Source organism: Asparagus officinalis, chromosome 8, assembly GCF_001876935.1.
Source record: "Asparagus officinalis chromosome 8, Aspof.V1, whole genome shotgun sequence".
Lineage (NCBI taxonomy): Eukaryota > Viridiplantae > Streptophyta > Magnoliopsida > Asparagales > Asparagaceae > Asparagus > Asparagus officinalis.
Window position 1 is genome coordinate 110059359 of NC_033801.1, and position 13933 is coordinate 110073291.

Here is a 13933-nt window from a genome sequence, read left to right on the forward strand (position 1 = left end):
TGGAATGATTCCATGTCCTCTTGAGTCACCGAGTAGTGATGGTACATCGCCAAGTAGTGGTGGCGACTCAGGAGTTGGCAGTCAAGGTCAGGGGGAGCTGAGAGTATATACGAGGAGACAGAAACAGCAGCATGAGCAGCCTCCTGTGCCTGTGCCAGTACCCACAAATGTTGATGTCCTAAGTCCTTCCTCTCCAGTGCCTTCCTCGTCTTCTCCACCTGAGTCGATAGGTAATGATTCCTTTTCTGATACTTCTAATACTCCTGTCTTGCCTCGCAGAACCTCTAGAGTTAATGCTGGAAACCCTCCAACTAAGTTTGGTAGTTGGGATACTGACATTGCGAATTATATTTCATATGCATCCATTCCACCTGCATATAAGTCATTCATTGCATCATTGCATTCAGTGCCTGTACCTAACAACTGGCAGGTAGCTAAGCAAGATCCTAGGTGGTTGAGTGCCATGCATGAGGAACTTCAGGCCTTGAAGAAGAATGACACATGGGAGCTAGTACATTTGCCAGTTGGAAAGCGTGCTGTTGGATGTAAGTGGGTGTATTCGGTTAAGCAAACTTCAGATGGCAAGATCGACAGATACAAGACCAGATTGGTTGCTAAAGGCTACAGCCAAACGTATGGCATTGACTATGACGAGGCATTTGCTCCAGTAGCAAAGATGAGCACTGTTAGAGTGTTGGTGTCATGTGCCGCCAACTTCAATTGGCCACTACATCAGCTAGATGTCAAGAATGCCTTTTTGCATGGAGATCTCCAGGAGGAGGTGTATATGGAGATTCCACCAGGTTTCGCTACTTCTCAAGTAGTTGGGAAGGTGTGCAAGTTGAAGAAGTCTTTGTATGGGTTAAAACAGTCTCCGAGGGCATGGTTTGACAGATTCAGGTTGGCAGTCTGTGGTATTGGGTACAAACAGTGCAATGGGGATCATACTGTGTTTTACAGGCACTCCAAAACTCGTATCACTATCCTGGCGGTCTATGTTGATGATATTGTAATCACTGGAGATGATGCTGAGGAAATCCTACGGCTGAAGAAGAAATTGGGAGAGGAATTTGAAGTTAAAGATCTGGGGCAGTTGAAATACTTTCTCGGAATTGAGATTGCAAGGTCGCGAAAGGATATAGTACTTTCTCAGCGGAAGTATGCTCTGGATCTTCTATCAGAGACAGGGATGTTGGGGTGCAGAGTTGTAGCTACTCCCATCGAGCAGAATCATAAGATGTGTACCGAGGGTGGTGACCCGGTGAGTAAAGAGCAATATCAAAGATTAGTTGGACGACTTATATATCTATGCCATACGAGACCTGATATTACTCATGCAGTGAGTGTGGTGAGTAGATATATGCATGATCCCAGAGAGCAGCATATGGAGGCAGTTCGCAGAATTCTTAGATATATTAAAGGAAGCCCGGGAAAGGGGTTATGGTTCAAGAGTTCTGGACATCTGAGAATTGAAGGCTATTGTGATGCTGATTGGGCGGGTTGTATGGATGATCGTAGGTCCACTACAGGCTACTGTGTATTTGTTGGAGGCAATCTCGTATCTTGGCGTAGCAAGAAGCAAGATGTGGTGGCCAGGTCTACAGCTGAGGCTGAGTACAGGGCTATGGCAGTTAGTCTGTGTGAGTTGATGTGGGTCAAAAACATATTATCTGAGCTGTGCCTGTTTAGAAGAGACCCCTTACAACTTTGGTGTGATAACAAATCGGCGATTAACATTGCAAACAATCCAGTTCAGCATGATCGCACCAAACATGTGGAGATTGATCGGTTCTTTATCAAGGAGCAACTGAATAGAGGGGTTCTGACTTTGAGCTATGTGAAATCAGAAGAACAGTTAGCTGATTGTTTAACAAAAGGATTAGGTTCTAGAGAATGTGATATCTTTTGTAACAAGATGGGGATGATTGATATCTATCGCCCATCTTGAGGGGGAGTGTTGAGTTATTTAGATAGATTAAGTTAATTAGTTAATGTTATAAGGACCCTTTTGTAAGAATGCATTAATATAAAAGAGAGACCTCTCTATGGGAGAAGTAACCCTAATATTTTCCCAAATCACAACACTTATTTACATAGCTTCTGGTGGTTTCTTTTTGTCATTTTTTGTCCCTTTTGTGTATTTTGTCTGTCATCTGAGTATGTTGATTGCTTTGTCTAGATTACTACTTTCGGAAAGAATGAGTTTGCCTCTATTTTCCTTTTTCCAATTTAGGCCTTTGTTTGTTTATTTCTTTTTTCTTTTATTTTGGTGGGGCTGTAAATTAGGTGTTATCTTTTCTTTCTTTTTTTGTAGCAGTGATGGTTCTTTTTTGGGGGTGGGTGGGGAATGGGAAAGAAGGGGGCTATACACCAAAAGTTGATAATTTCTTATTGCATACTTGACGAGTTAACAAGCATAACTTTTTAGTACATAATAAATAACTAAGAGAGCTTCTAGCTGAAACTGGTAAGAGGTTGGAATTAAAAGGTTTTAAGTTGGATCATTTCTTGTTGTATACTCAGTGAGTTAACAAGCATGACATTTTACTACATAATACATAACTAAGAGAGCTTTCATGCTAAATTTGATAAGAAGTTTCAAAACACTTGTGATTTAGAAGGTTTTGATATGGTTATTTTATTTCTCTTTCATGTAAGTATTCCTTTCTTTTTGGGAACCTGAATGGCAGTTTAGGAAGCAAGTAACATGGAATAACCTCTATGGCAGTGCTCTGGCTCTTCATGTCTCTTGTTCCATTTGTTTCCCTTGTATCAAGTGTTCCTTGTCTACAAGCCCCTGCATGAAGCAATTGTCCAACTTCCTTTCTGTATCTAGCTTCAAATTTGCTCCACATGTTTCAATATAGCTGTTTCCTTTTGGAATTGCCGTGGAAATTTTCACGTGTGGCTTCTACCTGACTGGCTCATGTAGCTTTTTTTTAAACCCCTAATACTAGCATCATACTATTATGTCATATGAGAGGATTCTCTCGTATACAATATGTGGTTGAATCTTAGCCAAGTGTGATAATGAGGAACAAAAGAAAAAAAATGAGAGTGGTTACGTGGAATTCTCTCCTAGTCTCCTCTCATATGAAAAGAATACCCAGTACTCTCTCTCTCTCTCTCGACACATATGCATGTATCCGTATATATGTATTTATGTGTATATATGTGTGTGTGCTTGTTCGTGTGCATGTGGTACAACTCAAATGAAAGAGACCACTTCAAATTTAAAAGAAAACTGACATCTGACTATACAAATGCTATTTTCTAAGAAGTACTTTCTTAATAAGTCCTTTTTTGTTGGCCTGTTGTTAATCAAGTTGCCTCATCCTCTTTTATCATATCCTGTAGTGTAGCTGGATCTCTGTCACGAATTCAGCCTAACGGTATCTCTCTTATTCTTTAGAAGTGAGATTGGCTTTCTGCAATTTTGAAAATTTAGGGATGTCATTGTTGGCTAATACCATGGAATTTTTGCAAAACTGATTGTAGCTAGAATAAAAGCTTCCCTTTAGGAAATGTGAGCTAACTGTTTTTCTCAAATCTTGCTGCTGTACTTGAAACCGTACTTGAAACCTTGAGAATATCATGAACTAGAAGCACAAACTTCTCTGTGCTTTGGCATCTAGTATAAATTCTCTCACAAACATATGCCTGATAATATTCACTTTGAAATGGGCAGTTGAAAGCAGAATTAAATTATTGTTTCAAATTCTCTAATGTAGAAGTATGTCCTTTTATTTCTTTAGGATATAATGTATCAATAGACTGGTTCTTCAGTAGTTGTGCATAAGTCTCTTCCACTATCTTATGGGGGCACTTCACACTTATAGTTCTCTCTTCTTGGCTTATCAATTATTTCCCATTAAATTGTTTGAGAAGGCGACAGGTGGTGGAGCGTTCAAGTTTGCTGACGTTTTTAAGGAGAAACTAGGTGTTTCACTTGATAAATTGGATGAAATGGATAGTGTTGTTGCTGGAGCAAACTTTCTGCTGAAGGTAAATCACTAAAACTGTTCAACTATGGTCTTCTTGTTCCCATTCAAAACTCCATTTTATTCCTATTGAAGGTTTGTTACTCACATGTGCTTCAATGAGAAACAAGTTGAAGCATTATTTTTGCGGTTCCAATGATTAGACAATCCGAGATGCTTAGTAAAAGGGTGTCTTTTTCGTAGAACTAGTTGTCTTGGTGCATGGGCAAGTTTAACTGGTTGATGAGAATGTATCAGATAATCCTTTTTTCCTTTTACATTGTTTTTTTGACAATCATACTCAGAAATAAATTACATAGGATTTGTTTTGTCTATAATGTTGATCGTTTTTGGCAGAAGAAATCTGTGAAAGTGTTCACAGAGTAATCTTTGAAAATTTTCTAAATGCACAAAGGTACTCAGATACATTTATGATACATCTTCAATACATCTATAATGCGTTGCAAATGTTAAGATACATCAAAAGAAATATCTTATAAGTTATATGTATCCATCAAGTATCACAGAGTCAAATTATCTGTTACAGGCACTTCACCTCCTGTGAAGCGTCGATTCAGAATAGGTTCTCTACTCTCTTAGCAAAAAGGAAGTTAACATTAAACTATGATTCTCTAACACAAATCACTAGCAATAAACTTGTTGATCCTCCAACTAAATTGAGGGTAATGTGGAAAAGGCAATGATTTTGGAGGCATTTGTTGAATATGATTTATGTAAAGCTTTTCCTGGTTGCTAAGAAATATTTTGACAGCACCGCTTTGTGATTAATAATTTAAATGATTTTTATACTAATCATTGTCAAAAAGTACTTCTATTTCTATTAATAAACTAACAAAATATTTTTTTTATGATGAGCAGAAGATTCCTGGTGAATCCTTCACACACATGAGCAGAAAAAGGATGCCTGTACATGTTAACCAAGATAACTTATTCCCGTATCTCCTCGTCAATATTGGCTCTGGTGTTAGTATGATAAAGGTATTTATGTTATTTTTTTCTTTTCGTTTTGATGGAAAATTTGTCTGCAAGATATGCAGTCTATTACAAACTCTCCTCGACTGTTTCTAATTAACTTCCTAAAAGTTAATATGCAGAAGTTCATGGTATCAAATATTATGTAGGTCACTGGAACCAAGAAATTTGAACGAGTAACTGGAACACATATTGGTGGTGGTACAATATTTGGGTTGGCAAAACTTCTAACAGGATGCAGGAAGTAATATTTGAATAACAGATACTTTTTTTTATATGCTTATGTACAAGAGCATTTCTCAATAGTTAAAATTGACCCAGCAAGGAGGTAATCCAGTTCTACCTTGTATTTTACATCCATCAGTTCTCATTTTTCTTTCAGATATGATGAATTCTTAAAGTTGAGCCAGCAAGGGGATAATCTTGTTCTGGACTTAATAGTTAAAGACATCTGTGGAGAACTAGCTTGTCAGAAGGTATAATGTAGGTTTAATATTTTTTATTTGGTGACAACAGAACATGCACTTTGATTTTATACAATGTTGTGGGTATTTTTGGCCTTGATTATATTTTTATTGGCTTACAAGATGTATTGTCTTCTAATAAGTACTTGTTTGGAGTAGTAATGTGAGTATTTTCTTATTAATTTAGGTTAACAAGAGAATTTGCTGTCGACAGGGTTACAAGAGTGGAATGCATACAACAAAATGTATTTCTAATATACACGCAAGAGTTGCATAAGGTCTTTATAGGACAGATGAATGTACAGCCCTTATGTATATCACAATTTAGTTACAAGTAGATGAAACACCAATTTGTTCGTACTGATGATTTCTTCACTGGTTGCTCTTAACCCCTTAAACATTCTGATGGAAGTAACATAGGGGGGAGTAGAGTGATGAAGAAATCGGAAACTGTTCTTGATAAGATTTGTCCTTTCAGATGAAAACCTTATTATATCTAAATTGAATATTGTTGTCATAGTAGATGCTGTGACTCCTAAGAATAATGGCTAGGATGAGATATGGTGAAAAAGTCAAAAAAGAATTTGGCATCAATTTGTTCTTTATCCAAAATCAGCCTTCAATCTAAATGCTTGGATTAAGAGGTTTGTAGAAGGTTTGATGGAAGCCTGTAGGTAGATATTCTTACATCAGCTTCTGTTAGATTGTTTTCTAATAAAATCAAGAATCCTGGTCATTGCATTAGGTTTCGGATCAGTTTTTGAAGATGTTAGAATATAACTCTCACCACAACTTTGGCGTTTTGGTGTAATGACGCAGACTTGGATGGTATCAGGGCAAGCAAGCTTCACATCTTGCTGGTCAGGAATTTCTTAAGCGGATTAAAAAAAACACCATTCTGTGAGTCCAGATTTCAGCCATTAAATAGCCCTCAACCTGCGGGCATATGTTAGAACATAAAATTATGACCCTCGCCAGAACTTCATAGTTTTGGTGTAGTGGCAGGGACTTTAAGAGAAGAGAGCCTACGAAAACCAGCACACCATTATTCATTTGTTTGCAAAGATTGGGCATCTTCGCCTTGATTTCATTGATCTGTCTGAGACCCAATTTTGAGGCCATCTGGAGTCATTTTCCATACTCTTACTCAGAATGAGTGTAGTGTAAAAGTATAGGCACTGTATCTATAATTTCCTCAAAATATATGATTTCTTCCACCAATTCTTGCATTATATTACTCCCTTGATTTTCCTTTGAAAATGTAACTATATGACTATATGTGATTCTATATCTATATAATTTAATCAATCTCGTTCACATTCTTGTGTTTAAATATCTACTGTGAAGCCCACTTCGAATATGTGGTAGGGATGCTGATTATAGTTTTTTCTGTCACTCTAACAACCTATACGTGGTATATATAATTTTTGCTTCTATTTTCTCTTGGAGTGGCCTAATGAAGTTCATTTGTCTATATCATGCAGCAAGGCCTTTCAGCATCAACTCTTGCTTCCAGTTTTGGAAAGGTGATAAGTTCTCAGAGGAAGCTTACAGATTACAAAGCTGAAGACCTCGCTACAACATTGTTAAGTGCATTTACTTATAACATCGCACAGGTATGTTACTTCCTTGATTTCTTGCTTGTAGTCAATGCTCAAACAGTTTCTCTAAAACAAACTCATCATACTTCCTTGGGAGCTTTTCTCAACTTATGCTGCAATTATATGTCGTACTCTTCTGCAAATATCAGTTGCTACCTGCACTGATCCTTTTTTGTTCTTTAGACAGCATTGTGTACTTTCATAATTATTTTCATAAACATGGCTTGAGGATTGCTTTTATAGCTGGATTTAGTATACTCTCTATTTCTTTAAGTGATAATGGATACACTTCCTTTTAAATAGAAACTTTTTACCCAAAAGAAAATTTATGCTGTTACTTTTCCTTTTATATCATCAATTTTTGTAGATAAACTTCATTGAAAGTGAAAGAATCAAGCTGATAAGGATTTGGTAGCAAGATATTAGTAATAGAGGGACCAGAAAAAAAACGTCGAATGAAGTACAGGTTAGCATAGTTTAGGATGTAATCTTGAATTACTTTTCCTTTTGATGGACATCCTCTTTGCAAACTTATCTCTACTATGGAGTTGGTTCTTACCATACAAGGATCTATTGTGCATCTAGGTGTTGATGTTTTAAAATTCTATTGTGGAACTTTGTCGACTTTGACTCCTTCATAGCATTAATGTCCTTTGATGGAAATTCTCTCAGATGATGATGAGGGTGAATTCGGTAACCAATACCATTGCAAATGATATATATGCATGTTCAGCTTTTTCTTAGGGACAGAAAGTTATGTGAATCATGTCTTCTTAGTATTAACAGTAGTGTACTATTAGAAAATTTGAAATGATGTTTTCTTCCTAAATCCAGCAGCTTACCTATTTGATAGTACCCAAATATCACCAATCATTGTCTCCATATTAGTTGTATTCTTGAGGACATCCTGTAAATCGGAAAATCTGTGTAGATTGACGATATCCTGTAAATCGGAAAATCTGTGTAGATTGACTTCAATGATATTAATTGAAGCAAGCACCTGACTTATGCTTCATTTGGTCATTTATCAGTGTCATGTTTAAGGTTATACCTCTTTATCAATTAACACTTTTGAAATTTTCATTTGTTTTCATATAGCCTTAGCTAATAGTATCTTAAATCAGAATCTCAAGCTACATTGACTAGGTGCTTTCAGTTTTAAAAAGAATCTTTTGGCCCATTTTGTTGAAATTATTTTATTTTATTCCACCTTAAATATGATTATTGTTAATAAGTTGAACATGAATATCATAACCTTACTCAGTTTTCTGTAAGAAAATTCTCTTAATTCTTACTCTATTGGTATTTCAGGTCTCCTTCCTCGTAGCATCACTTCTTGGTCTCAATCGAGTCTACTTTGGGGGATCTTATATCCGTGGTCATGCCAGTATAATGGACAATATTTCTTATGCCATTGATTATTGGTAAGCACTCTTGTATCCAAATGTATAACACTTGTAACATTCTACGAACATTTGGCATTATAGTTCAATTTGATTTTGAGTTTCAACTTCTTTTGAACTTGATGTCCAGAATAAAATTTTGTACTTGGTTTATTGCTGAGTAATTACTTTATATTTTTCAGGTCCAAAGGTCAAATGCAAGCAGTTTTCCTACGACACGAGGGGTTTTTAGGAGCTCTAGGTGCGTTCATGAGCTATGAAAGCCTTAACATCAATGGCTTGATACTCAATGATTTAAAAGAACAAGTAAGTGAATAAAGTTAAATCATATGATTCTTCAAGGTTTTTGGACTTTTTTGTTTTAAAAATAAGCGAAGGACGGAAATGAGATGCAAAAAAATACGTTGACTGAAGTTGAAATATATGAAGAAACCCTAATTCATTATGAGATCTCTTGGGCTTTATATAGGCCCCTACACAACTTACAAATAAGTCCCTAACTAATACTAATATGTCAACACTCCTCCTCAAGATGGGCGAAAGATATCTACTAAGCCCATCTTGTCACATCCTCTAATCATATCTACTGAGCTAAGTCCTTTAGTCAGACAATCTGCTACCTGGTCCTTAGTCGAAACATGACTTAGCTCCAGTAGTCCACTATCCAACTTCTCTTTGATGAAGAACCTATCGATCTCGATGTGTTTGGTTCTATCATGCTGCACTGGGTTGTTGGCGATACTGATGGCTGACTTGTTATCACACCACAGCTTCATCTGGGCTCCTTGATCCAGCTTCAGCTCCACCAACATACTCTTCAACCACAACAACTCTGTAACTCCTAAGGCCATGGCTCTATACTCTGCTTCAGCTGTTGACCTCGCTACCACCGAGTGCTTCTTGCTCTTCCACGAGACCAAGTTGCCTCCTATAAAGATACAATATCCTGAGGTGGATCTCCTGTCATCAGCACAGCTAGCCTAATCAGAGTCGCAATAACCCTCGATGCTCACATGTCCATTCTTTCTGAATATCAGCCCCTTTCCGGGAGCACTCTTTAAATATCTCAGAATCTGGTACACAGCGTCCATATGACCCTTCCTCAGATCGTGCATGTAACGACTCACCACGCTTACTGCAAAAGAGATATCAGGACGTGTGTGACTCAAATAGATCAGCCTTCCTACCAACCTCTGGTATCTGTCACGATCAACTGGTTCTCCAGCCTCAGCACCTAGCTTGAACTTCTGGTCGATCGATGTAGTTGCAGGTTTGCATCCTAACATTCCTGTTTCTTTGAGAAGATCCAGTGCATACTTTCTCTGGGATAGGATGATCCCCTCCGCTCCTCGAGCTATCTCTATTCCAAGAAAGTATCGAAGCAAGCCAAGATCTTTCACCTCGAATTTCTTACACAGTCTCACTTTGAGTTGGGCAATCTTCTTCTCATCATCCACTGTAATAATCATATCATCTACATATACTGCAAGCAAGGTGATGTGGCCTTCACTCCGTCGAAAGAACACTGTATGGTCGGCGTTGATCTGTTGGTACCCCATACCAATCATAGCCCTTCTGAATCTGTCAAACCAAGCACGAGGAGACTGCTTCAGCCCATAGAGAAACTTCTTCAATCTGCAGACCTTTCCCACTGTCTGATCTGTACCGAATCCTGGTGGTATCTCCATGTATACCTCCTCCACTAGATCTCCATGAAGAAATGCATTCTTCACATCTAGTTGGTGTAGCTTCCATCTACCATTTACTGCTAGAGAGATTAAGGTCCGAACAGTGCTCATCTTCGCCACCGGTGCAAAGGTCTCGTCATAATCGATGCCATATGTCTGACTATACCCTTTTGCTACCAGACGAGCCTTGTAGCGCTCAACTTGTCCATCTGGATTCTGCTTCACAGTGAAGACCCACTTACATCCAACTGCTCTCTTCCCTTCTGGTAGTTTTACTAGCTCCCAAGTGCGGTTCTTCTCTAGAGCTCCTAGCTCCTCGTGCATAGCCGCTTTCCACTTTGGGTCCTTAGTAACCTGCCAATTGTTAGGTACAGTAACAGAGTCTAATGATGCAATGAATGCCCCATGTCTAGGGTGGATGTTAGAATATGATACAAATTGGGCAAGATCCCAACCATATCTATCGGGAGGATTTCCCGCATTACTACGAGTAGTCCTCCGTACTGATATTGGTATGGGAGGAGTAGGGAGAGGAATGTTATCAGTAGGAATGTTATCACATTGGGATGAAACTGGTGGTGGTGTAGGTGTTTCAGGAGTCGGGGTAGGCGTTGGCAAGAGACTTGGCAGCACTAGTGGCACTGTAGGTACTGTTCCTGCAATTTGCTTGTCCTTCCTACTATAAGTTAGTAGCTCCTCCTGAACAGTGGGCCTAACACCTCTTGTCTCATTTTCCTTTTCTTCGTCATTCTCCTGCTCATCCTCAACCAATTCTCCCTCCCAAGGAATCGATACAGAAATGGATTTCTCCACATTGTTCACCGTTCTCTCACCATTCTCCTCCTCTCGCCTCATACTTTTAGTATTGGGCGAGTTACCAGCGGATGAAGTTACCTTCTGGGTGTAATATGGCTCCCCCTCTCGAAAGTGCACATCCATGCTCACAAACAACCTTTTCTCCACAGGGCTCCAGCAAACATATCCCTTCTGAGTAGCAAAATATCCCACAAAGATGTACTTCACAGCTCTAGGAGCAAGCTTCCCGACAGATGGCCTGTTGTCCTTCACAAAGCACACGCAGCCAAACACTTTGAGTGGAAGGATCCCACCATTATCTCCCTTCAATATCTCACACGGAGACTTCCAATCCAACACTCTCGAGGGCATTCTGTTGATCAATGCTGCTGCGGTCAATACTGCTTGCCCCCATAATGTTTCTGGGACATTCATAGAGATCATCATGCTTCTAGCAACCTCTAAAAGATGTCTGTTCTTCCTTTCCGCTACTCCATTCTGAGCTGGTGTGTATGGACAGGTTATCTGGTGATGTATTCCTTGAGCTGACAAATATTCTTTAAAGGCTCTGTTGGTATACTCTGTCTCATTATCTGACCTCAATACTTTCACCACTGCTCCGTATTGAGTCTGAACAGTCCTATGAAAATTTTGGAAGCACCCAAACATATCACTCTTATTCTTCATCAGGTATAACCAAGTAACACGAGAGAAGCAATCAATAAATGTAACAAAATACTTGTATCCATTCATAGAACTTGTGGAACAAGGCCCCCAAACATCTGAATGTACCAAGTCAAATACATGAGAACTTCTATGATCAAAACTAACATAAGAGCTTCTAGTAAGCTTTCCAAACTCACATGCATCACACACAAGTTTCTGTTTATTTTCTTTCTCAAATAAAAAAGGATACAATCTACCTAAAACACTAAAGGATGAGTGTCCCAAACGCTGGTGATGAAACATTAACTCATTTTCAGCACTCATTTTATATCCTACTCCTGCTTTCTTTATGACTGACACCAATGTTGAATCCAGTCCTTCACGATCCAGATACCACAGTCCACTACGCCATGTGCCAGTCCCAAGTCTCCGCCCTATCCCCTTCTCCTGGAAAATCACCTTGGAAACATCAAAAGAAACAATGCATTTTAGTTGGAGGATGATAGAATTAATGGACAAAAGATTGACTAGAAAGGAAGGAGCATGCAAAACATTGGACAAAGTTACAGAACCAGTACAATCGACTGTACCCTTACCAACCACCGGCTGAAATGTACCATCAGCTGTTTGAATACTATCAGGCGATGCTAAGTGAGTATATGATGAGAACTCACTAGCATTATCTGTCACATGACGAGACGCACCGGAGTCGACTATCCACTCTGATGATCTGTCGGGAGACATAGAAGTAAGAGCATGTATGTCATTAGTACCTTTGGTCGGATGAGCATAGGTAGCAGTGTTGTCTCTGACGAAGATCGAAGTGGATGCCTCCGCAGTCCCACTCCTCAAATCTCCATCTCCTGCTATTTGCTGTTTTTTCCTGAGTATCGTGAGGAGAGCACGATCCTCCTCTGTAAAGACCACCTCAGCTTCTTCTTCTTCTGCTACCGTCAGATTCGCCCGATTTCCTGCTCCTCTTCCACCTCGTCGACCCCCACGGTCACGACCACGACCTCCGAACTGTCCACGTCCACCCGAATCTCCTTCCTTTGATGGCTTAGTGCAAGCATGCCTTAGATGACCCACCGCACCGCAGTTGTAACACTGTCGGGTCTCTCCCCTAGATCCAGTGTTGCTAGAGGCTGCCAGTGCTGACTTCACCACAGGAAATCCACCTGTCCCCGTCTGCAGCCGAATGCGAGTCTCCTCCTGGATCATAGCAGAGACAGCCTCCTTAAGCGTGGGAATCTTCGACTGAGCTAGCAGCAATGCGATTCGCTGAGCGAACTCTGATGTCAATCTTTTAAGAAACACCATAGTCCTCTCTTGTAGAAAGGCCTCCCGTTCTTTACATCCCGGGTCCTTGCAGCTAGCCCGGGGAAAAAAATGATCATAATCCAGCCACAGGCGCTCCAGCTCTGTAGCGTATTCCTATACAGTCCTCTCTCCCTAGACTGTGGCGTCGATCTCTCCTTTAATCTGGAATATCCTCAGGTTATTCCCCACTCCATCATATGTCCTCAACTTCTCCCAGACGTCCTTCACCTTCTCAATATCATCCACCGTGACGGCGATCGTCGGGACCAACGAGTTAAGAAGTCAGATGTACACCAACATATGAGTGGACTTCCACTCATCTCTTCCCTCTGAGTCCTTCTCCGGCTCTGTCACCTCTCCTGTCAGATAACCCTCCAGATTCCTCCCTGCAAGGGTATATCTCACCCGCTGTGACCAGCTCAGGTACGTACTAGGTCCATCCAGCTTCAGATCGATGGTCGGAAGCTCCAACTTCTTCGATGGTTTTGTCGCGCTCTCACTAGCCGACAACTTCATTAGCTTCATCAAAGTTGACACCTCCGCAGGATTTAACTTCTTGATGATCTCCTCCATCGAATAGGCTTCAGACCCACCACCTGTTCACCTTCTCTTCCGACCATTATTGTGTGCAGTAAAAATTTTGGCAGCACCTCTGCTGCACAACAAGAGTAGGATCTCAAACAAATTCTTGTTTCTCAGAGGAAATAAGAACCAAAAACAGTTATATATCTCATCGTTGTGAGATATATACTCTTTCTGTCATCAATTCGAGGACTGAGTCGAGGGAATCCATGCCAAACTCGAGGTTCGACAGGATGCAACAGGGGGGTTCGAGGTGGCAGCGGCTAGAAGGGGTCGGGGGCTGTTTTAGGGTCGGGTAAGGGGCTGTTTTGGGGGTTCGGGTCGGGTCAGGGGCTGTTTTGGGGTTCGAAGGTCAGGGGTTTGGAAGGGGTCAGGTCAGGGGCTGTTTTGGGGTCGGGTCAGGTGTTTGGAAGGGGTCGGGTGGGGGGTTTGGTTGATCGG

At 40.1% G+C, this 13933-nt stretch overlaps 1 protein-coding gene across 2 annotated transcripts in view; it reads left to right on the forward strand.

Annotated features, from left to right (window-relative positions):
- Positions 1 to 13933, forward strand: part of LOC109820070 (pantothenate kinase 1-like) — a 32685-nt gene that overhangs the window by 5579 nt on the left and 13173 nt on the right. Inside the window, exons 5-11 of one of the 2 annotated variants that reach the window (XM_020386134.1) lie at positions 3889 to 4005; positions 4860 to 4979; positions 5123 to 5217; positions 5356 to 5449; positions 6922 to 7053; positions 8350 to 8462; positions 8624 to 8747. In XM_020386134.1, coding sequence (XP_020241723.1) covers positions 3889 to 4005; positions 4860 to 4979; positions 5123 to 5217; positions 5356 to 5449; positions 6922 to 7053; positions 8350 to 8462; positions 8624 to 8747 — 795 coding nt within the window. The remainder of the gene's footprint in view (positions 1 to 3888; positions 4006 to 4859; positions 4980 to 5122; positions 5218 to 5355; positions 5450 to 6921; positions 7054 to 8349; positions 8463 to 8623; positions 8748 to 13933) is intronic. The other variant, XM_020386135.1, reaches the window with a different exon arrangement.